This window comes from Topomyia yanbarensis, chromosome 3, assembly GCF_030247195.1.
Source record: "Topomyia yanbarensis strain Yona2022 chromosome 3, ASM3024719v1, whole genome shotgun sequence".
NCBI classification, from domain to species: Eukaryota; Metazoa; Arthropoda; class Insecta; order Diptera; family Culicidae; genus Topomyia; species Topomyia yanbarensis.
The window spans coordinates 150,152,113-150,178,038 of record NC_080672.1 but is presented as its reverse complement, the minus strand read 5'-3'; the positions used below and the strand labels follow the sequence as shown (position 1 = coordinate 150,178,038).

Below are 25,926 nucleotides of genomic sequence, written 5' to 3'. Positions count from 1 at the left end.
TGGCAAATGATGGTTAATGCAGTGACATTATTTTTATAGGTATATTATTATGATATATTGATTTCTTTCATTCTTGTCATAATTAATGTGAGTAGTAAAAGAAAAAGAGCTAAATTTTCGCTAGAGTTTTGGGCTTCAAACATACTTACTACTTTACTTTCGGTGACGCCACGAGTATAATTATATGAGAAATCTTTTATCTCACTACTAGGTGAATTACTTGTTGATCTGTGTATTGATATACCCTCCAACATATACCTCATGATTGAACGCAATGCCTAATCTAAGGGATAAATACTAGAACTCACTGTTTCTTTATCAACACATTATTTTGTCTTTGAAGTGAACTTATATATTGATTTTTGAGAAATAGTTAATTTATTATAAAGGTAATTCACAAAATGTTCTCAACATCGAATTCCTTGAATCACGTAGATGTGTTTTCATACCCCGATATTCAAAATCGGTTTAGTTTTGCCCCTAAAACACCAGTAAAGCAATACTCTGTATGAAACAATCTCATTTTTAGTTAGTGGAAATTGGTAAGCGAGGACTAAAAATACAAAATGTTTAATATCTCCGCCGCTCGTGCACGTGCATTTAGACAGTCTATAGCTTGCTAGAAAGGTATTTTAACAAGCTTTCTATTGATGTGCAGTTTGTCAGATAATATTGCAATTTTCAAAAGTTATTCGTAAAAAACCTGCTGTGTTTTCACAAAAACGCCCATATCTCAGAAAGTAAACAACATATCGAAAATCAAAAATAATAGTGTCAAATGGCAACGTTAGGGCTTTTATTTGAAATTAATTTAATTAAGAACGGTTCAGCCATTGCTGAGATAATTACATGACATTTTGTACATACATACATACACACATACACACACACATACAGACATTGTCTCAATTTGTCGAGCTGAGTCGATTGGTATATGAGACTCGGCCCTCCGGGCCTCGGAAAAAGTTTTCAAAGTTTGAGCGAATCCTATACATTTCTTTTGTAAGAAATGTAAAAACGAAACACTTCACCAGTTGGTTCCTGACGAGCTGGTAGGTGAATTGATCCTTCGTTTGTTTTATCCGTCACCCGCGTGACCTTCACACAAAAGAGAGCTGATATAGCTCGTCTAAACAAAGCCGTCTTTCAGGCAAGAAAACTGTTTAGTAACGCACTTCACTGCACTACCTTCACCGATATCGCAGGTAATAATTATCACTCGCGGGATTTTTTTAGTAATGCTTTACTGCAGCACCTTCGTACTACCGAAAAAACTAAACCACACCGGAGAGAACAAAAAACACTTGTTTCTCGGTACAACGTTCGGTTACGAATGTCCCTATTGTTTACATGATTTAGTTAATTATTATTAAGTTATAATATGCTTTCGCAGCTAAGTATTTTTTCAGTAGGATGTTTTAAACCTACTTGTCTTCCGAATAAGGAGCTAAACAAATCTTATAAACTAACTTATAAACTATAAAGAGAGCTAATCGTTGCAATTGAAGATTGCAACCAGAGTTAAAAATAATCGAAGCCTTTTGTTGACGACTGAAAATGAACCTGTTGCGGCTCGCGGTGAATAGAAAAAATATTCATTCAACTATCCATCTTATTCATTCAGTTGAATATCGTACAATATATTCATTTCGCTAATAATCTAGAAAAATGTTTTCAAATGCCGGTAAAACATATGAAACAACAATCATCATCGCTTACATTGTGCCAGGGCCTACTTTGAAGCGTTTGATTCGTTGCTGCACGGTTGCTTCGTGTAATAATCGGAGACGAATGAAAATGTGCATGGATGAATGGGCGTTTGTTCGTTTGACGTTTTCAGCTGCGTCACTGAATATTGAAAATGAATGCGGCTGAATATGATCAATTTTCATTCAATGAATTTGAATATTTTCAACTCTGATTGCAACGATTTTTGTCGGAAGTTTCTTATAATACTGTTGGTCATAATTTCTAATGTTTCTATGTTTGCGAGTCTGTGCAACTCATTTGTGCTAAACCAGGGAGGACGCTTCAAAATCATTTTCAGAATTTTATTCTGAATCCTTTGAAGCGTTTTCTTCCTAGTAGCACAACAACTTGCCCAGATTGGCACTGCATATAGCATTGCCGGTCTAAATATTTCTTAATAAATTAATAGTTCGTTCTTTAGGCAGAGCCAAGAATTCCTATTTATAAGAGGGTATAAACATTTTATATATTTGTTGCATTTTGTTTGGATTCCTTCAATGTGATCCTTAAAAGTGAGTTTTTTATCGTAAATCAAACCCATGTATTTAACTTGATCTGACCACGTTAAATTCAAACCATTAAATTTAATAATATGGTTATTATTTGGTTTAAGAGAAGAAGCTCTTGGCTTATGCGGAAACACAATCAATTGTGTTTTTGCCGCATTAGCGGAAATTTTCCATTTTTTCAGGTAATCATTGAAAATATTTAAGCTTCGTTGCAGTCGACTGCAAATAATACGAAGACTCCTACCAGTGGCTGAGATGCTAGTATCATCACAGACTTTTTACAGGCTGTAGGTAGATTTGGAAGATCAGAGGTAAAAATATTGTATAGTATTGGTGCGACGCTTGATCCTTGAGGGACGCCTGCTTTAACGGGTAGCTTATTAGATTTACAATTGTATTAAGAAACCTGTAGGGTACGGTTAGTAAGATAATTTTCAATTATCTTTATTATATAAATTGGAAAATTGAAATCCCAAATTTTGACAATTAATCCTTTGTGCCAAACACTGTCGAAAGCTTTTTCGATGTTTAGAAGAGCAACTCCAGTGGAATAGCCCTCTGAGATATTTGCCTTTATCATGTTAGTTACTGTCACAAGCTGATGAGTAGTTGAATGTCCAATACGAAATCCAAACTGCTCAGGAAGAAAAATAGATTTCTCATTGATATGAGACATCATTCTAGTTAGGATGATTTTTTCAAATAATTTACTAATAGAAGAGAGTAAACTAATTGGTCGATAGTCGGTAGAGCATGAGACTCTTAATCTCAGGGTCGTGGGTTCGGGCCCCACGTTGGGCGCCAATGTTGCATTTCCACATACCAATAAAGAACCACAAAATTTGCTCATACATAAATTTATTGTGACACAGTTTCACACGCCCCAAGTCATGCTCTTATCTTCTACACTCTTCCTCTAATCACTCCTCCTTCACTTTATTCCTCCACCATTTTCCACTTCGATCTGAACCTAATCTCCGCTCACTCTATCAGCTCACTCCTCGCCTTCATCCCCAGTGATGGAACGTACTCACCATCGACATGTCTGCACTCGACGTCACACGGTATCGTAGGATCGTCTCCGTCGGCTCAGGAAACAGTCGTTCGATACGGGCGGCCAATCCCCCGTCTTTTCACTCCAGTAGTGGAATGCTTCCACTCCTTGTCTTACGCCGACGCCCTGCGTACCAACGCTTGGCTCGTTCGTGTGAGTCGCGCCGAGTTGATCTGTGCCGTCGTTTATCTCAGGGTCGCCAGATGCGTTGGCTCGATCCCTGTCGAAGTCCGTTGCCTGCGCGATGAATGTGTCTGCTAGATTTGCGCCTTCCTTCGCGCCTGAAACAACAATTGTATCCACTCGATGTGCGTCGTTTGTCGCTGGCTTGACAAGTGTATTAATCCGATCCGTGCCGTTGTTTGTTTCGTGCTCAGCCCGTGCAGGAGTCACCCGGTATTTGGCCAAGAAAAACGTCCCGTTCCGTGCCGTCCGTCTCTGGAGAAAGAAAACCAAGAAAAAAAACCGCCCTACAAGGAACACAGTCAGCTAGTTCCTCTACTGATATGGTCTGATTTGGTCTTACCCTTGCCTTGGGGCGATTTGTCTGATGGTTGCGGTTCTCGCCGGAAATCAATCCTTTCTTTCAGACTCTTTTTCGGCTCGCTGCTTGCCTTGCACGTGGTTCGTGCTGAAGCCTTATTTGTTTTCTTTCCGTGTGCTTTTGCATCACTCCTCAGCGTCCTTTCTGACAGGTTGCTCTCGCGCAAGGTTTTTGCCGGCCGAACGGAACGAACTCTTCCTGTCTTTATATCAATCTTTGCAGCTTATATGCCACTTGGCTTTGTCGCATGTGCCAAGACTATGTTTGGCGACGGAGACTCCAGACACACCCGCACGGCTTAACACTGGCACATGAAATGACGACGATCAGCTTTTCTTGGTCTTGTGTCACTGCTGATTCCAGCGGAAATATTCCTCTCCATTTCTCTATGTGACATTTGTCGATGTAGAGTTTAAGCGGAAATGTCTCTCTCATTTTCATTTTCGTTTGTCGTTTGACATTTCTCGATGCGTCATTTTTCAGTGCATCGTTTTTGCAAAAGGGCGTGTGACGGTTTATTTGTAAGATGTGTCAAAATGTGAAGTGTGTTTAATCTTTGCATTCGACATGTACACGCAAAAATTGAAACGTTACAATAAGTTAAATAAATGATATGAGTAAAATGCACAAAAAGAATAAACTGATCAGAGTGAATCCAAAGAATGAACCGAATAAAACAAGTAAAATGAACGCAGATGAACAAAACGAATAAAAAGATGCGGAATGAAATAATTAATTAAAATGAAATGGTCATATATTTGAAGCTAAAAATTTTTTTGAATTAAGAAAATGAATAAACCGGATTGTACGAATTTGAGAACCATTGCATCAAAAAGTTTTGAAATGTTTTGAAAATCCCATCTTCTGAGAAAAGGGTAATATGCAATGGACTTTCTAGGGCTTCCATCTTTTTTTGGTTTTATTCTTTTTGTTTTCATGCTTCTTTACTTGATAGCGTTTTAAGATTATCTGGTGTTTCTACATTATTGTTGGACCTTAATTATTTATCAGGAACCTGGAACGTTCAATTTGCTTTGGAATTCGAAGTTAACTTTTTGGTCACATATTCCCGAAAAAAAGATTTATGTGCAGAATAGAATTTACTGGTCCAGTATTTTAACACGCAATTGAATATAGTAAAGTGAGACAAGGTCACATGTGCTTTCAAACCCCTTGAACAGAGAACGACAGTGAGAATGCGATTCGTGAATGAGACAGGTAGATATTTCAAAATTTTTATTTGCATTGAAGTAAATAGCCGTGCATTCAGTTGATTGCAATGCAGTCTCTTTCCATTCATCCTTATAGCTTTCATATTGTTTCGTTCGGAATTCTCGTGCAGAAAATATGGATAAATAAGTCCTATACAGACCAATACTGTGAAAAAGAAATGGTTCAAACTACTCAGTATATCCAGATATGGACGACGATAAGTTAGAAGACACATTGTAGTTGCATCCCCATCGAGAGTGGGTACTTTGGGAGACTTCTTTTCCTGGATCTGATTTGTGGATATTTTTGGTCTTTGATCCGTTTTTTTCATGAAAGTTCGTACCAATACAACGAATGTGCAGCTGATATAACTCATAGTTCATTCGCCTACGCAACGTTCCGTCTTCCATCTGCAACACCTTTCGTTCGAAAACTCCAAAAGCGCGTTGGTCCTCCACGAGCATAGTCGAAGTGTCGTGGCCGTAGAGGACCACCGATTTAATCAGCGTCTTGTAGATAATCAACTTCGTGCGGCGGCGAATTTTGTTCGACCGGAGCGTCCTCCGGAGTCCAAAATAGGCACGATTTCCCGCCGAGATCCGTCTCTGAATTTCTCTGCTGTTATCATTGTCATCGGTTACCAGTGAGCCCAAATACATGAATTCGTCGACCATCTCGATTTCGTCACCGTCAATCCGAACTCGGGTGGGAGGTTCACATTGTCGTCTCTAGAACCTCTTCCTCTCATGTATTTTGTCTTCGAAACGTTGATGGCAAGACCAATCCTGCTGACTTCAGCTTTCAGTCTTTGAGCATATATTTCATTCAAAATTCAATAGAGATACGAATAGTGGAATGTCTCTTTTGAAATCATCAAACTTTCATATTACCCAGTTAAGCCAAATATTTTTCGGATATAGCCATGAATTTCCTTAATTATAGTGTAGATACAGGTTTTGAATATAATTGAATTAAAATTGAGTTGATGTAGCAGCAGACAAAAAATAGTTTTGTTTTCTCAACCTTCGCAATTACAATTAATAAATATTTCACATTGGCAGATTATCAAACAACTTAGAAATGGATACAGAAATAGCTAGATAGATGCGATACAAAAGAGACAAAGCGAGAAGAGAGAGAGAGAGAGAGAGAGAGAGAGAGAGAGAGAGAGAGAGAGAGAGAGATGGGGGAGGCATGTGAGGAATGGCAAATGATGGTTAAGGCAGTGACATTATTTTTATAGGTATATTATTATGATATATTGATTTCTTTCATTCTTGTCATAATTAATGTGAGTAGTAAAAGAAAAAGAGCTAAATTTTCGCTAGATTTTTGGGCTTCAAACATACTTACTACTTTACTTTCGGTGACGCCACGAGTATAATTATATGAGAAATCTTTTATCTCACTACTAGGTGAATTACTTGTTGATCTGTGTATTGATATACCCTCCAACATATACCTCATGATTGAACGCAATGCCTAATCCAAGGGATAAATACTAGAACTCACTGTTTCTTTATCAACACATTATTTTGTCTTTGAAGTGAACTTATATATTGATTTTTGAGAAATAGTTAATTTATTATAAAGGTAATTCACAAAATGTTCTCAACATCGAATTCCTTGAATCACGTAGATGTGTTTTCATACCCCGATATTCAAAATCGATTTAGTTTTGCCCCTAAAACACCAGTAAAGCAATACTCTGTATGAAACAATCTCATTTTTAGTTAGTGGAAATTGGTAAGCAAGGACTAAAAATACAAAATGTTTAATATCTCCGCCGCTCATGCACGGATTTAGACAGTCTATAGCTTGCTAGAAAGGTATTTTAACAAGCTTTCTATTGATGTGCAGTTTGTCAGATAATATTGTAATTTTCAAAAGTTATTCGTAAAAAACCTGCTGTGTTTTCACAAAAACGCCCATATCTCATAAAGTAAACAACATATCGAAAATCAAAAATAATAGTGTCAAATGGCAACGTTAGGCCTTTTATTTGAAATTAATTTCATTAAGATCGGTTCAGCCATTGCTGAGATAATTACATGACATTTTGTACATACATACATACACACATACACACACACACACACACACATACAGACATTGTCTCAATTTGTCGAGCTGAGTCGATTGGTATATGAGACTCGGCCCTCCGGGCCTCGGAAAAAGTTTTCAAAGTTTGAGCGAATCCTATACATTTCTTTTGTAAGAAATGTAAAACCGATACCAAAAGCTTTAGATACCTTTTCTGAGTTGTCACAAAACCAATAAAATTATATTTTTTGTTTAGAATACTTGTTTGGAAGGTTCTTGGCAAGACCTATTTTTGTGAGGTCCTCAAAAAAAAATTTAATAAAAAATAATTTTCGCTGCACTTTATCATTGAAAATGTAATATGTACGTGTGTCCAAAGTGAAAGTAAGTGTGATGTATAGATAAGTATATGTGATACAAATATGTGCATATTGTAGCTTCATCACGTAGTAAAAGGAAGAGAGTGCAAAAGTTTAGTGTTATAAGCAAGAGTATTTCATCCTATATGATTTTTTCATGGTATGGATGTTTTCAAATAATCCTTCCGAACATCATTGCAACCTTCATAAGATATTTTGGCTGAAAGTTGAATGAATAGCGCGCAAGTCTCGGGCAGAATGACAGATAATATTTCGTGCCGTGCCGTTGGACCTTTGTCCAACTGAAAAACATCTGAACGCCAAAATCTCATGTCAAATTTGCTTTGACAATCTATTTATTAATCTTTTACACTACTAACGTCTTCTTTGGAGAGTTTTTGACATTTGTCAGTTGGTCCAACTAGCGAATCAAATTCGTTAGTTGGACATAGGCTGCGGGCCAACCAGTGAATCACGACGGTATATTCCTCATTCATGACTATAATACAACCCGTGCGAAAACGGCTTTCGTTGATAATGGTTTGCCTCAAGGCGAGATGGATGTCGCAATAAAATCACCTCCCCGACTAAAAATGAACCCACCCTCCGCAACCGGGCCATTTGTAAACTTTTCCGGACCGAAGACAAGAAATGTTTGGATCTATTGCAGATTTTTCGAGTTCTGATGAAGCAATATTCGGCGGTGACAGAAACATCAATAATTAGCCCTGATAAGCTTCTGGTGGAGGAAAATAATTTGAAGCACGCAAATTATATTGCTGGCTACAGGCCTTTTGCAAAGGAGTATAGTGTATATGTACCATCTAATCGGGTTGAATGTGACGCGGTCGTCCTCATGTTAGCTGTTTTACCCCTTTATAAGACAGTGGCAACTATATAGTCACCTTTTCTTTTCCTGCATGGACAATACAATTAACTCGATTTTGAATAAAATACTCTACACCTAAGTTGGTGATCAAAATTTGTAAAAACAAGTATTTTTTATCCGAAAACGCGGTTCTTGAGTTGCAAAAAATACAAAGATCAAAATAAAATGAATCTAAATAGGTGGCAATATTGTTGTCTCAAACCCATTCCAATGAAGGCTTTGAATTACTTTTGAAATGTTTCCCTTCTTTTTGAGCTTGCAACATCAGCTATGGATGAAAAACAACAAACAAACAACACTAAGTCAGAGAAATCGGGATAAGATCATCCAAAAAATACCACCGCCTGTGGTCTGTCCTAGTGCCTGAGAGCTAAATGGTTTACGAAAACGGGAATCGGTAAGCAAAAATTCCTATTCCTGTGAGAGTACCCCGCTCAGCACCAGCTAAATAGGATAATTCGAAACGACTAGCGCCAAGAAAGGTAGTTGTAAAGACATGTCGGTCATTAAGGTCAGCACCTCTGGATCGTTTCGCATCTCGGCAGGTGACGATATTTACAGTAGACATCAGCAAGTTAGATATAGCGCGAAAGTTGGACAGCAAGCAAAAAACAACAGCAATGGGAAATCTACGAACAATTAACACAATATAAAAAGAGTAAACACACAATCCCTACTGAGGTAATACCTAACGGTGACTGCGTAAGTTGAAGGCTGGAAGGAACAAGAGGTTTAGGTTTAGTCGGTAAGCGTACTACAAATCACTGCAGTAATCCGCACTGCCACGAGCCACAGGCAGCACTGTCTGTTCAAGATTCCTTCTCGATAAAAGACATTGTCCCAATTTGTTGAGCTGAGTCGATTGATACAAAAGAATAGGGCCTCCAGACCTGAGAAAAGATCTTCAAAGTTTGAGGGTTGCTATACCCTTCTTTTGTAAGAAACGAATAAAACCAATCCCCTTAAAAATGTCCTGAGCACTGGCCTGAACAGAGATGGAGGTAAAAACAGTGAATCTAGCAATAACAAAAATGGTTACATAAAAACGGGCATAACGGTAGCTAGCTTAAGCTTTCGTTTGGATTTCTTCCTATACTATCCTTAAGAAATAGAGTTTCATAAAATGTGTTTACCGGGCTGTGGCAACTATATCGCCACCTTTTTCAAAACAGTTTTTATTACGAAATAAATGTAGATTCTAAACTAAGTGAAAGAACCGTGTTTCCATTAATATAACATTCATTATTAGCCCCAAACTCTCGGCCTTATCAAGGGTTAAAGACCCCATGCTTCAGTCAGGGAAGATACAGGATGTTTGCATTCAACATCAGTGACAGCTGACAGGAATACGTCATACGTCAACTTAGACTCTTATCGGGTGACCTTCGTCGGTTTTGCTCTACCTACCTCCTCTTTGACAATGATCGTCTACCTGTTCGCCTTTTTGTGCCACGGGTAATGAAATGCAAAAATTGTAAACAATCAGGACACACAGCCTCCCATTGTAGCAATAAGGTTCGTTGTGGGAAATGCGATGAGAATCATGTGGATGACTCCTGGGGGAGGGGTGTCGAAAAGTATCTTTACAGTGGGGGAAATCAACATAATCTCCCGACATGATGATACAGTGCGGAGAGAAACTGAAGAGTTCCCTTCAGGGACCCTCTAAGGTATCTTTCGCAGAAATGCTGCTTTAAATAGCTAAGCCACAAGTCTCTACAAAAATCTATACTGGCTTGTCTACTGACGATGGTGACTCTGATGAACACCAGGAGGGAACATCTTCTGCTGCGCCTTGAAGCAATAGAAAAAGGAGGAACTTTTCCTCTCCTAAGATTCGTTGTAATGTTCAGAAGGTGTCTCTTCAATGTCCTCCAAAATAACAGTACTTACTGGTGCAAAACCGAAGCAAACAGCTCCTGGTCTCCGAAACCTGAGCTCAGAAAAGAAGTTCCCAGCACTGTGGACCGAATTGTTACAGAACACCCTCTTAAAAGCATCCTGGTAAGCTTTCTCACTGCAATAAAACATTCTTAATGCAGTTGACTGCAAAATAGCCCCTCCTTTCAGCGATTGTATCCTTCGATAGCTAATTCGAACGAGGTCACGGATTTGATCACTGTTTAACAGTAGCATTAAAAAAAAACATTATCCCGAAACTCGATCCTTTTAAAATTTATTATGCGAAACATGACGTACTTCAGAAATAGATTTTAATTTTTATTTGCTTGGATCGAGAACACTCTTACGGAAGAGTACTTTTGGGGTTCAAAACGTGCTATTTTTTCAATAGAATTAACCTTCCCTCGACACCAGGCATTGAAGATCTTGCGACATTGCAGAACTCTTTCCCGCACTGAACTTAGTTTTAGTTGATTTTAACTCCCACGGCATAGCATGGGATTGCTTTCATGATAATGATAATCGAAATCTACCTCACTCCAAAAACTTTGTGATAACTCCATTGACAATTTTGAACACCGGTGAAATGACACGGATCCCTGCTCTACCAGCGCGCCCAAGCTCCTTAGACTTGTCCCTCTGCTCGACTCGGTTAGATTGCATGTGGAAGGTAATTCCTGATCGACACGGCAGCGATCCTCTGTTAATTTTAATCACTATTGCTAACGGCTTAAGGCCAACGAGTACAATCAATATTTCGTCTGACCTCAAACGAAATAGTGATTGGAAGAGCTAAGCATCCTGCATCCGGTAAACTCGAGTCCATGCAAGACCTTCCTCCGGAGTGCATTAAGCACTTTAAAAAAATCACGAACTTAGCTCACTTTTTCGCCACAACTTTGTATATAACCACTTCATAGAGGTATATTTCAGTCCCTAGGGTGGCTCAGCTTGTTGAACAAAGCCTATGTTAAGAGTTAGCATATTATGTACTAGACTACCGCCCCAATACCTCAACAGTAACAGTTCCAGGGGGTTCGTTTAGGGCGTATGTTTAAAAACAGGGCATTGCCATCACCAAACAAAATTCACATCAGATTTACAAACCATTTTGTAAGTTTCTATCACAGGGTGTCTACTATAAAGTAGCCTTGCTTTATTGGTATTATTGAAATATCTCATGAAGTATTCAGACTCCCATATGAATCTTTTACACCATCTTTCCAACATGATTCTAAATATTTAGAAAGTAAAAAATTGATCGAGATATAAAAATATTCAATTTGTTTACACTAATTTCCGAACTCTTAAGTTCAATAAAAAATCCAACTTTAATTTTAATTTCTTTCCATATATTGTAAAGTTTACGAGTTATCATTATGGTTATTATGGTATATGTACAATTTATTGAATAATAAGGTTAACAAATAACAATTGACACACTTTTTTGTTAAAGGGTGTGAGAAATTTTTTTCGAAGAAATCGGATATTAATTTTTATGTGGAATGCACCCTTCATAGCAAAAAGCACCAATTTAGTACTTTTCGTTATGTTTGCATTCACGCCGCTCATTTTCCGGTCCACTTTACGTATAGTGGCGTTATAGTTTTCGTACCCCATCAATGTCGTTGCGCCCCATCCAGGTTGTTGCGCCCTATCCAAGTCGTTGCGCCCCAGCTTTAAATTGGCGACTAACCAGCAAATATTCTACAACAACAGCGCTGGGGCCCACTGTGGGAGCAGGTGGTTGGCTAACAGCTCAAATACCTTCAGTTTTGCCAAGCCTTTATTATCAGTTAGACATTAGGTCGAGATTTCGATACCAAAACACTTATGTTTCCTATTCTATTAACCGTCATACTCTATCCACACTGAGTCCATATCACCGACGCCAGAGAGGTAGCTTCACTATCTGGACCCTAGATATCGACCCATCAATACATGTACTGGGACCAACGGCTTTACTGCCCTTGCGAAGGAAGAGGTGACCACAGATTTTACACCTCAAAAATCTCAACCACCTCAGTTAAGATTTAACCCAGACCCGCAAGAATAAGAAGCGGTCGCGCTTTGAACCACCGGCGTCGTCGAAATTGAAACGATAGACAGTTTCAGTTATTGATATCATGCTACGGCAAGTAGGACTTAGTGCGCAAACCAAATCGTATAAACCAAAGTGAAGGACCAAGCAGATGTTTTGAAAAATCGATTATTCTACATGTTTTAAGGGGTTACATACCTTTTTATTTTTCAAGAAATCAAAAATATGTTATTACCTTATCTGAAAGTACAGCTCCTCGAGAATATCTTCCCAAATTTTTATAGAGATCTGAGAAATAAATCGAAAGTTATAGCGCTTCCGTCCACCAAGAGCAGTGATAACTTGAAATTTTGAACTCGATTATCTCGAAATGTCGTTTTTCCAAAAATGGTTTTTCAGTGATCACGATTGCCGAAAAACCACTCAACCGATTTTCTTGATCGTATTTAGTTTTTCTCGTACCTTAACGATTCCTTTTTAATGCATAAATTTTTGTATAGTAGATGAGCTTAAAACAGCGATTTTTTAGGAAAATCCCGTATGCAGGAAAAAACATTAATCATTCAACTAATCGTTAAGGTACGAGGAATACTCATAAATCAATGGAATTTTCTGAGTTTCGGGATTTTTGTTGATCTATTGGCTTTCATTCGTGATCACCGTAGACCTTTTTTATTTAAAAGGGTTTCGGGGAAAAACCTGACATTTTTCACACAAAAAGGTATGTGACCCCTTAAACATGAAATCTTTCAACAATATGGGCTGGAAATTTCAAACAAATTGGACCATTATTCATGGAGATAAAAACATTGAACTGAATCGATTTCAATCTACAAGCAATCGTATACAAAACTTTACAATCACTTTTCTCGTAACTATGTCTTTGGTACCATGAATATCTCAAAAACCATTCAAGTTCTCCTCTTTCAACTTTTGTTTCAACGCTTATTAAATTATTTTTATGTACGCGGTAATCATTTTTATGTATACGGAAATACACCAATTCGATTTACTCATGTTAGACCAGCAGTCGACGAGGTGGCACAGTTGCTAAAAGCTAGGTGAAACAGTTACTGGAGCTTAATTTTAAGCATACATACAGCTACACCACGTCCGTAATCGTATACTGGTCATGATGAGAAGTTAAGCCAAGGCAGAAAACTTCATTGCCAAGAACAACATGTAATACTAAGTCAAACATGATAACTTTAAAATCCAGATCCCTGTGTACATCGATGACGTTGAAAAAGAAATACGTTCGCACGACCTAACAGCGCGCACCAAATCAGATCACAATAAAAATTCATGTTGAAATATGGACAAATGGCACTCGTTACGAGCGTTACTCGGAGAAACCTTTTAACTAGCGCGCACAACGGCGTTTGTGTGATTGGTATGTGGCTAACCAAACCAATCTCTTCCTATTTGTCTTTTAGTCAACAATACCATTAACTATAAGAAAATAACGCTGGGCCCCTACTCTAGTCAGATTCCTACGTGCCAATTCTGTAGCCAGATGACATTTTACGGAAAGCCATGTGCCGATACCAAGAAGAAAAATCAACCTACCACAATCAACATCAATAAGCAGCCTTCGACATACACTGCTAAAAAACAATCAAAAGGCCACTCAATAACTGATGCATTTTATCTTTAAACTAACTGCCAGTACCAACTGAGTGGAAACAACTATTGTACCCAGTGCCTCTAAAGCAAAAACCAGCAACTCCAATAAAGAAGCAAACATCGATAACAATACGACAAATAGTATTGTCATAGAGTTATGAGTAATCGTTCGTCTTCTCGCTATGCTAATCGCTGACAAACTATTCTGTCAATGGGCATTATCTGCTAAACATAATACGGAAGAGTAGCGTATATGAAATATTGAGCACAGTCGATAAGCAGTCTTCCCAAATGAACATCGTACACAATGTTGACTCCGGTTCTGTGCTCACATAAAACCTACGTTTCGTTGTGTGATTGTCCTTTTCAGCTGCTTTCAGCTCACTACACTGCTCCGATATGTAACCACTGCAAGCAATAAGCTCCTAGTCGGATTCTGCTCATCAGATACTAAAGTATTCATCGGAATTTCTTCAGATTTTTTAAAAGCAATTCTTTTTTTTCTTGAAAACTAAACGTTTTACTTCCAAATATGGCATATATACTAGGGCAAATAACCTAGTAGGTGTCGTAATTATATTGCTTTCTTTGCAGATCACAGTCAAATGTATTGTTTTAGGGTCATTCACAACCAACATTTTAATTCCTTTCGGTTTTTCTTATATTCTTTAGCTAAAAACAATTGACACGTATTTTATGTTTTGGCTGAATATGATATTTTTTCAAGTTTAGATTATATTAGGAACTTTTGAAGATTTTGAACTTCAACATTCTTCAATCACTGCCAGTTCGGAAACTATTCGATGTATGACAAAAAATATTTTTAAAAATTGGGTCTCCGCATAAGCTTACCGAAAAATTCACAAAAAATTACTTTGTTGCATAATTCATGAAATCAAATTATTGTGAATAAATATAATTTCTTAAAAGTTTAACCAATTTGTTTACTTTTTTTAAATATCAAGAATAATGTTAGAAAGATTGTGTAAAAGTTTGAGAGTGGATCTAAAAATACTTTTTTTTGAAATTTTTTTAATTAGAACGCATCTTTACATTTTACAACTAAAGTTTGTATGAAATTTAAAACAAATTTCCAAATGAATATAAACATGCCCATCATTTTTTCATAACCAACTGTAACCTAAGAATGCATCAATAAAATCAATTTCTGTTAGTAAACATGGACTACCAATTCAAACTACGACATTTTCACATTACTAACTTGACAAAATACCAAAGTAGGCCAGAATACAATCCGCTCAATGCATCCAGATATTACATTCAACACCACCTATTCGCGCTGTGCTTCTATTATGTGCAGCATCCCCTATTACATTGCAAACAAAGCGTGCATGCCACCTGGGCTGCCTGCCCAGTCGAGGGTACATCACTAGATATTTGAATTTTGCTTTGTGTGGATCTTCCCGCGTGGATATATCGTCCCCTGCGATAGCTGCAATATTGCTGCCAGCGCTTGTCGATCGCTCTGAACCCGCTCTGAACCCGCTGAGTATTGGCATTTTGTTATATGCGTTTCGTCGGGCATGTTGCTTACTATCGCCCCAGAGATGTAGTGTATGTTATTGCCATCGGTGCTCGTTGGTCGTCGGGAGACGTGCCATGTGCTGAGCACCCAACTCAACTGATATTGATTGTACTAGTATGACACTGATATTTTGGTAGTAGGCAAAAGATAAGGGTCATTTGAATGCCGGATGGTGAATTTTTTGTCGTATCTGGTACCACACATAACTTCCAAACTGACCAATACAAATTAATACTTTGGAATGGTAGTCCATATGAGATCCTAGAAATATGGACTACCATTCCAAAGTACTGATTAACTCAACAGTGACAATATTTTTTGTATCCCAAAGTAGGCCAATAAAAATTAATTTTTTTGAAAATTGTACCGCTGCGTAACTCTTTGTACTACGAAGTTCCGCTCCCCTTTTGTAATGACTAACGACCTATCTTTCAATATACGGGTCCTTTACAAAATTTCGGAAGGAAAGTCGTGTAAGGTTTGGAACGTTTATACCTTTTCCTATAATGCGTTGATTTAATCTATTTATTTGCCGATTTGTCGAAAATAAGTTCAACAATGTAGTATAAAATTTTGAGGTGTGCAAGGCATGGACTGGAATCGTAGTCACGGAAAACCTCTTTGAAGAAATGCGTTTTGCGGAAATTGCTATAGCTTCGACAATTATTAATATATATATATTTTATTTTCTCAAGTGGATTTTGCAAATTAGACATTGTACTACGCTAAACGTATAACAAGTATTTCATAAAAATATGGCTACATACCTTTATAAAAATTCAAACATTTTCCCTCATCTCAACATATATAACCCCTCCATGTTATATATGTTGAGATGCGGGAAAAAGTTTGAATTTTTATAAAGGTATGTAGCCATATTTTTATGAAATACTTGTTATACGTTTAGCGTAGTACAATGTCTAATTTGCAAAATCCACTTGAGAAAATAAAATATATATTAATAATTGTCGAAGCTATAGCAATTTCCGCAAAACGCGTTTTTTCAAAGAGGTTTTCCGTGACTACGATTCCAGTCTAACAACTCAACAGAAACCATCAACCTAAAAAAAGTTCATTAGTATATGTACCTCTGCACTATGGGTCACAGGGGCGGTTTTTTGGTACAAAAATCAATAACTCCCAAACCGTTCATTTTAGAGAAATTTTGTCTGAGAGAATATTTGTGGGAATAAATTTGGCTTTCTTTTAAAGTAAAATGTAACTAGGGTGGTCCACTCGAACATTCTTTTCGAAAAATTATTTTTCGAACGAAATGGTATAGCAAGGTACTTACTTCAGCAAAGTTGTAGAAAAATGTTTTTCAAGAAACATTTTCAAATGCATCAAAGTTATAGCACTATCGGTTTTCATGTTATAATTATTTTTATTCTTTAACTTAGGGTGTTTCTGAAAAAGTCAGTTTTTTAACTATAACTTTTGAAGTAGTTAGTCTATCTTAATTCTCTCTATGAAATAATTTGAGTACTTTTCATTGCGCATATTTTTGCTGAAGAGTGTGAATCGATATCATTTTTCGTTATCGAGTTACGATCATTTTTTTTAAATAAAAATGATAGTTTTCAATAACCTCTAACTCAGAAGGTTGCAAAAAGAAGCAGCTAAATTTGTTCTCTTTCGAAAATTCCATTTTTTCGTCACGGCAGTTAAATTACGAACAAGTCAAAAAAAGTTTTGAGATTGGTTGAAAACCGGCAATCGTAGTCACCGCAAAGACGCTTTTGGGAAACATGATTTAGAGATAATCGCGTTTAATGTTTCAAGTATAAGCAATACCTCCATAAGGAAGCAAGATGAAAAACGCTATAACTTTGCGTCCACTGCTCCGATCTCTATATAAATTTGAGGTAACATCCTTAAGAACCTGAGCTTTATTATAGAAGAATAAAAGAATTTCGATTTTTTGGCCGACCTCAACATATATAAACCCTTAATTGACGATAAACTTTTGAAAACTCTTTCGAAAACTATTCCGAAATGACGAATAATTTCAGCTCATCTTGGTCAGAGCCGTTAAAATGGTGCACCAACCGAAACTTAAATAATGAAAAGTTTTAAATATACGATCGCTACAGATTTGTTTCGTTATCATTCGTTTTGAACTGTTTATAGCGTATAGGGCATCTCCTCAAATTACCGAGAAGGAAATATTTGTGAGTCGTACATGGCATACACGACGAAACCTCGAATTTTAAAAGACTTGACGGTAGCCAGCTCGTGATTGGTTACCACTAATTTCATACACCAAGCCGAAAATTTTGAATAAAAATAATTGTGATTTTAATCGGTTTCTATTAGTCAACCTTGTTGAATGACCGGAGAATACATTTCAACTTCGCGAGAGAAGGTAAATAAAAATAAGTAATAATTATAATTAATAAACGAGGTCCAATGGGAATAAAAATCTCCCACCCAGAGAACATTTTCTTTGGAAAACAAATTAGCCCTTATCAGCGCTGTGTATATTATACATTGTATAACCATCAACAAAGAATTAAATTTGATTTTTTTTTCCTTCATCAACTATTATTTTCATATCCGACGGGTCGAAATTGGCATATACATACTGGAAAAAACGATTTTAAACCATTTAACTGAAGCTCATTCCTGGTTGATTCTCCCTAATCACATGCCGCAAATCTTGAACAGTTTTTGTTCGAAGCTCCACCTCTTTGACGATGGAAGTAAACTGATTTCTTTCGATGGCCAGCCCATTTGGCTTCGATCGTAAACTGAACCGACAACGGAACCGGGGATCGTATGTAACCGTAATGGAATATCTCGCCGCCGAAATATTGGAGCTGTCAGGAAACGCAGCTGCAGCTGGCCATTCAAGAAGGCTGGGTTAAATAATTTGCTCTCTGGCGTGACCATTGCCCAGGATGCTGTGTTGCTCAACATCTATACCATTCAATTGCCCAAAAAGACCGAAAAGAATTAAGTTTTTCTTTTTTGGCAGGCGAAACGATACCGAGAAAAAACCGAGCCTGTTTCTTTCAGGGCGACCATTGTATTCATATGAGTTTTGATTTGATATTCCTTCTCTCTTCTTGGTTGCCGTATCATATGAGTCAAAATCTGCCAAGTGTGCAAACAATTTTTTGTCGGTCGAGCTTTTTTTAATTTTCTTAGTCGATTTGTATAGGTGTGAAATTTCAACTCCACGGCTATCGACAAAAAATCCAAAAGCACTGGTCACTATTGCTGTGGAGGGTAAGCCGAGCAAGGATAGCCCTCTGCCAAAGTTAACAGGAGAAGTAAAGTGGGTAGCATACTGCGATATCTTACGGAATTTTTGCTAGGCTTAAATCACAGTGGCTAGGGAGGTTACAACGCTTTTCGCTGTGGTCAACAGTTGTTGACCGTTGCAGGTGCAGCCAACATTAACACCAGATGAACTCATTTGAAACAAACAACTTCTATTAAAATTATTTGTTATCTCACTAGACCCTGAGAAATTGATGTAAAACCCGGAGACCCGTAGATCGTCTTCGAAAATCGGAGTCTCCGGGTCAAACCCGGAGGAGTGGCAACCCTAAGTATAGCTCATTTATCGAGAATAAATGTAAAGTACAGAGCGAACTATCTTGTTTCTATCTTCTCAATATATAATACATGTGTGCAGGCCCGACGAGAGAGGGGGTCAGGGGGGCAACTACCCTGGGGCCCGGGTCTGTTTTGGGGGCCCGCTTTTTTAACTGAATTAAATTTATTTTAATTTAATTGATGAAGTTTATTGTTTCTGTCGACACTGCAAATATATTACAATCAACTACTTCAACTTTAGCGGCATTAATTGGGTTCGCAATAATACATCATTTCTGTACCCAGACTCATCACAACTCATCAACTAACACGTGTATCACTCAGCTACTCGACGGTTACAGCACCGCGGGGCTAGTTCAACTATGTGACGTCACTAATGACATTCAACTGTATTTTGGATCTTTGCTTTGGAAGCCAGGAGCTCTCCGATCACTTTGCCGTTTGACGTGCTCCAGCTCCTCTCGTTAAACTATGCCAACACCACTCTGCTCTTCATTGTTTTCTCCGAAAATGTGTACCTTGTACATTCGAAGATACCACTGAGAAACTGACATATGCCTATCGCAAGACAGATTTTCGAGGAATGCACCTTTTCTTGTCTCGTATCAATTGGAATGAAATCTTGCCACAATTTGATGCAAACGCAGCGGCTGAAATTGTTTCGAACGTACTGATATGCTATCGACCAGTTTACTCCTAAAAAACTCAATCATGACTGTGAATATCCTCCATAGACTTATCCAGCTGCGTTGGTATTGTGCCGTTTTGACGTTTGAATTGGGAGGAAAACAAACCGCTTCTGGGCTTAAGGGGAGGGCGGTAGTATAAAAATGCGAAATCTCAGTGTGAGTAATTTAAACGTCAGATATCTCAATAGTCGAATCGTACACTAAAAAAGTTTAAATCGGCCAAAAGGTCAGCTCTAAAAAAGTTTTCGAAATACCGAACCGATATGCCAAAGAATCAGAATCTTCTTAAATCATTGTTACAAGAGACTTAATAAGTCTCTCTTCAATTCCTACCTTCATCGTATTCAGAGCCACTTTCGTAACAATCCAAAAAAGTTTTGGAATTACGTTAATGAACAGAGGCCTGAGTCAGGTTTACCCACTTCTATGTCGTTGGGTGATTTAGAAGCGACTTCATTGCCGGACATCTGTGAGTTATTTCGCCAACAATTCAGCAGTGTTTTTACCAATGATACTCTTAATAATCAACAAGCCTCCGCAGCAGCCGACAACTTTCCCCGTAGGACTGGTATTGGACCTCATTTCACGATATCTTCCGATATTTTACAAAAAGCTTGCACAAAACTCAAGTGTTCTAACACTCCTGGACCTGACGGAATCCCATCATCTATCATTAAAAAATGCTCGTCGTCGCTTTGCCTACCTCTGTCCGCCGTTTTCAATATGTCGTTAAGTTCCGGAGTGTTTCCTACTATCTGGAAATCATCTTACGTTTTTCCGGTTTATAAAAAAGGATCCAAAAGCGAAGTTCCCAATTACCGAGGAATCGCATCTTTATGTGCACTATCGAAATTATTGGAGCTCATCGTTCTCGAGTTTTTGACACATTGTTGTTCTAGATACATATCAGAAACTCAACACGGTTTCATTCCCAGGCGATCTACTTGCACTAATTTAGTAGCCTATACCTCATTTATCGCTCGCTCGCTACAGGATCGATTGCAGGCTGATGCAATATACACCGATCTGTCGGCCGCCTTCAATAAAATCAACCATCAAATTACGATTGCGAAACTGGAACGTCTCGGTTTCTGCGGCAGTTTTTTGGAATGGCTTCGATCTTAGTTGTCTGGCCGTAAAATGTCTGTTAAAATCGGGAATCATTTATCCTCATCCTTCGACGTAACGTCCGGCGTACCTCAAGGCAGCCATATCGGTCCTTATATTTTCCTTCTATACATAAACGATCTGGATTCATTGATTAAGTGCTTCAAGGTGTCTTATGCCGATGATTATAAGTTATTCCATATAGTTAAAAGTTACTCTGATGCTTTGTTTTTGCAATCTCAGTTAGACATTTTCGCTAATTGGTGCATGACTAACAGGATGGTTTTGAATGCCTCGAAGTGTTCTGTGATTACGTTAGCGCGAAAACGCTCCATCGTAACATTCGACTACACTATCTTGCAAAACAAATTAAAAAGAGAAACTACAGTGAAAGATTTAGTGGTTCTTTTGGATTCAAAGCTTACATTTAAGGATCACATTGCTTTTATCTCGTCTAAGGCTTCGCGTAATCTAGGAGTTATTTTTAGGGTTACTAAGCATTTCACTAACGTACAGTGCTTAAAAACGTTGTACTGCTCGCTCGTTCGTTCCACACTGGAATACGCCGCCGTTGTTTGGGCTCCTTTCTACAAGAACAGCATTCAACGCATCGAGAGTATTGAGCGTAAATTTGTGCGTTTTGCGCTGCGCCACCTGCCTTGGAGCGATCCCTACAATCTACCCAGATACGAAGATCGTTACAACCTCATTGGTCTTGAAACACTGTCTTTGCGCCGCAATGTGGCCAAAGTGTCTTTTGTCTCTGATCTGTTATTGTCTCGCATTGATTGCCCTGATTTACTCCGTCTTCTCAACATTGATATTCGCCTCCGAAACCTTCGTTCCTACTCTTTTGTCCGTCTTCCAGTGTCTCGTACTAATTATGGCAAAAATGAACCCGTCAGTAGCATGTGTAGAGTGTTCAATCAATGTTACAATGTCTTTGACTTCAATTTATCTCGCACTTCTTTAAAAAAATTGTTTTTGCGCACCCTTTCCCAAACCTGATAGTGTTAGCCAATTTTTTATGTTAATGTTAATACTTTACCTATGTAAGATAGAGTTTAAGAAGTGTTTATTTTAAGCAGTGTTTAGTGTTAGTCATTGTATCATTTGGTTTGTTTGTTAAATGTTGATACCTAAAAGATAGAGGTTTTGTGCCTACGGGAGAAGGAGCTTTTGGAAATCTACTCCCGCGGGTTTTTCCCTCTCAATAATAATAACTACGTTCCAATCGTTCCAATGGTTTTCTGAAGTACGTGAACGTAACCCAATTAGATTCATTTAACAGTGCAATAGAACCATTCTGGTTTCATTTATCGCAAGTGTTTGTCAAAGTGTACAGTATGAAGTTGTTTACAATTTATCATATTCTTAGCTAAATGTTACTAATAAAAGTTGAATATTTTCGGAATGGGGTTGACGAGTAGATGACGAAAATCAATGAATGAAGCCACTTTGAAAACCAAGATGGCGAATTCCAGTTAAAACATCTCTATAACCTAAAATATTGACATTTTCGAAAAAAGATAATCATAGAATAGATATAGGTATATTGATTTGTGATGCGGATGATATGATTATAGAAAACTTCTCTGAACCAGAAGACGCTATATTGGCCTTCAAAAGGGCATCGCTCATCTACTCGGCAAACCCGCTTAAAAATACCCTCATAGTTTATACAGATATTGTTTGAAATAGCTCCAAGGTACCATTTCTATCATCTACTCATTAAGCCCGTTTCAAAAATTCCCAAATTGTTAGGGTTATCGAGATTATTGTTCAATCGGAAGTCTCCATCCTGGATTTCAAAAAGGTGCCAAATATCCATTTTCATTATGTACTTGTCAAGCCCGTTCCGGAAATACCCATATTGTTAGGGTTATCGATAATGTTGCTCAACCAACGAATTTTGATAAGAATGTGAAGCGAATTTTTTACGATCTAAATCCCAAAAAACGAACTAATTCAATTTACGAACCCTTGGCTTGGTCCGTAAATAGAGGTTCCAGGTACCTATTAGTATTCACCAAAAGTTGAAACTCTCTCTCACAACTCTCTGTCTCAGTCTTTCTAACAGCAGACTTCGCTGTTGGATCCCATTCATCGCATTCGGAATGTCTTCTCTCTGAATGTTAGCGCAAATGTAACAACTGATTCCAAAACCGATTTTACCATGTTCAGAAACCAATAAAGAAAATTCGTTCAGGTCATAGTGACAACTGCAATACCTGCATCCAGTACCTCAAAATCATCAACATGTACCAACAATAAGAAACAAAGCAGCATCAGTGGTGCGAAATTTTACATTCAGTTGCCTATTTCTGATTAATTTGCTGAATTCAATATTCAGTTTCAATGCTTCCCTCATTCATTCACTTCCAAACTGACTGAAATTTTATGCAGAATCGAATGGTTGAGTGCAGAGGAAATATAAATTCATTCACAAACCAAAGCATTCATTTGTTATTATGTGGACAGTTTGAAGGCAGAAGTTCTTTTACATTTTCGAGCATAACTGAACTGCATAATCTATATCTGGTGCACTTTTGCTTGATGATCTCAGAGCGGACGGACGAGGAAAACAAACAAACCTTCGATTCATCGCGGCGGGCATGAATAGAATTTTATTTCTCTTTCAAGCTCACGAAGGGATGTCAATTTTTCTAAGCTCGGTAGCATTAACGTGTGTCAAGGGAGCATGAACGATGGCGATATGGACTGTATGGCAATGTCGCAAAAATGGTTTCCAATTGCAATGGCAAATCGGACGCAAGTCATTCTAATGGCCAGTCACAAACAAATATTCCTTTATTATTTTTATTTTTTCATCTATTACTTATTTAAAATACTGACGACTCTGGTAAGCTAACGCATTGAATCGTATCAAATAAACAATTTTCATAAAAAATAGTTTAATTGAAACGGTTGCATTTGTATAGTTCCTCTAATCGATGTTGAAATAAGAAGTCATATATGGTACGGCACGTCAGTACTTCGAACCCCGGGGCCCGGCGCGGCTCTCGACGGCCCTGCATGTGTGTTATCATGAATGTTGTTTTAGTGAGAGTAAATTAGAATGCTATATAATATATTATTATATATTAGATGATTTTACTTAATTGAAGAACATAGCAAGTTCTTCTAACTTATACATATATCGTAAGTCTAATCTCCATTTCCTCCTTCAGAAAATGTTCCTTATCACGAATACTCGGTCTTATGCGAGTCATCAATAATCACAGTAATTGGCCGGAGCATCACTTCTTGCATCTGCGACTCACTCATTTCGACAGATTACTAGTACAAGAAGAATAGTAACAATTTCCTTTGTTCTGTAGACAAGGCACACAATATAAAAATAAATATATTTGTCGTTCGTTTCGCACTGGCTTGGATAAGAGCATAAATCACAGTGAGTTTCGTAACTATTGTTTTTGGTTTTTTGAAACAGCAATCTTCTTTTTTTCAATAATTTGTTCACATCTAAAGAGCTACGAAAGTGTTAAAAGTCATTGATAATCATGCTTTTAAAATTTATTTTTAAAACACTTCGGACGGGGCTTTAGCCCCCTAGCCCCTCCCTCTGGCTAAGTGCCTGGTTCCCAACACGCTCGAAGAGTCCCGGCTACACAACAAGCGCGGTAGGCACGGCGCTCGTTGTGCGTCAATAGAAAAACACGACTAACTTTGGTCCTGTTGGAAGTTTTCATGTTTTGCCTTTCTCATATAAAGAAAGGCTATGCAATCACTGTAAAAATCGACTTTTAAACGGAGGCCCGGAGGGCCGAGTGTCATACACCATTCGATTCAGTTCGTCGAGATCGGCAAATGTCTGTGTGTGTATGTATGTATGTGTGTATGTGTGTGTGTATGTGTGTGTGTATGTGTGTGTGTATGTGTGTGTGTCATTTAAACTCACACAATTTTCTCAAAGATGGCTGAATCGATTTTCGCAAACTTAGTTTCATATGAAAGGTATAACGCTCCCATAAGCTGCTATTGAATTTTTAGTTGATCCGACTTCCGGTTCCGGAGTTACGGGTTGAAGAGTGCGGTCACCCAGCAAATTCCCATACAAACTGGTACCACCATGATGTTCAAATGATGTAAAACATATTAAAATTGATGTAACATTACTCTAGTTTGCGGGTCTGGATCACTAATGATCAATCAAAGCAGCTTTGACCACATTGGCCACCTATGACAGTTCATGACGTCCCCGGGAAACCCGCCAAGTTCCTAAGCTAATATCACACCCATTCCCCAACGAATTCTCTACCGATTTTTACAAACTTGATTTCAAATGAAAGATACAGTAATACCATTGACTGCTGCTGAATTTCATTCTGTTCTGACTCTTGCTTCCGGAGTTACAGGGGTGTTAGCAAGGATACACTGGAATTTCCCATATAAATCGGTACAATCGTAATACCTCAGAGGCTAAAAACTATTGAAATGGTCACCAAATTACTTCTAATCGCAGATCTAGATCACTGATTGCCAATCAAACATTCTTTGAATATATTGTCCACTATCGACGATTCCGGAAGTCCGGAATTCCGGGCATATTCCACAAATAAAGTCACATTGGTTCTTCGGTGATGACTGAACCGATTTTCTCAAATGGAAGGCAAAATATGCAGCTGAGTATTGCATCAGAGCCCCTCCGCCCCCCCCCCCTCCCCGCCTTGCCCGTACATCTCCCTCCTTCATCACTACCGTCCCCTTGGACCACCCTCACGCCCGCATTTCCTTCATCCACCCCGTATACCAAAATAAGATGAAGGATTTCTGACGCATCCTCCACTCCCACTCTACTAACCCCCCATTCCCTCCACTTTTAAAACCATTCCACCAAAATTTCAAAATATAATCACATGAAGATAACATTGAACTCATGCTGATTAAGCTAATTAAATACTATTCTTTTGCCTTTCTCATATAGAAAGGTTACGCAATTGCTCCAAAAACCGACTTTCTAACCGAGGCCCGGAGGGCCGAGTCTCATATAACATTCGACTCAGTTCGCCGAGATCCCAAAATATCTGTGTGTATGTATGTGTGTATGTATGTATGTATGTATGTATGT

At 38.0% G+C, this 25,926-nt stretch overlaps 1 protein-coding gene across 1 annotated transcript; it reads right to left on the bottom strand.

Annotated features, from left to right (window-relative positions):
- Positions 1 to 660: 660 nt before the first annotated feature.
- LOC131687314 (uncharacterized) lies at positions 661 to 24,122 on the bottom strand. Its single transcript, XM_058971391.1, has 3 exons — positions 24,119 to 24,122; positions 3,839 to 4,078; positions 661 to 3,782 (listed from the first exon to the last, which is right to left on the bottom strand). Exons 1-3 carry the CDS (start codon positions 24,120 to 24,122, stop codon positions 3,316 to 3,318), a joined length of 711 nt encoding a protein of 236 aa, XP_058827374.1. The 3' UTR covers positions 661 to 3,315.
- Between the last annotated feature and the right edge of the window lie 1,804 nt (positions 24,123 to 25,926).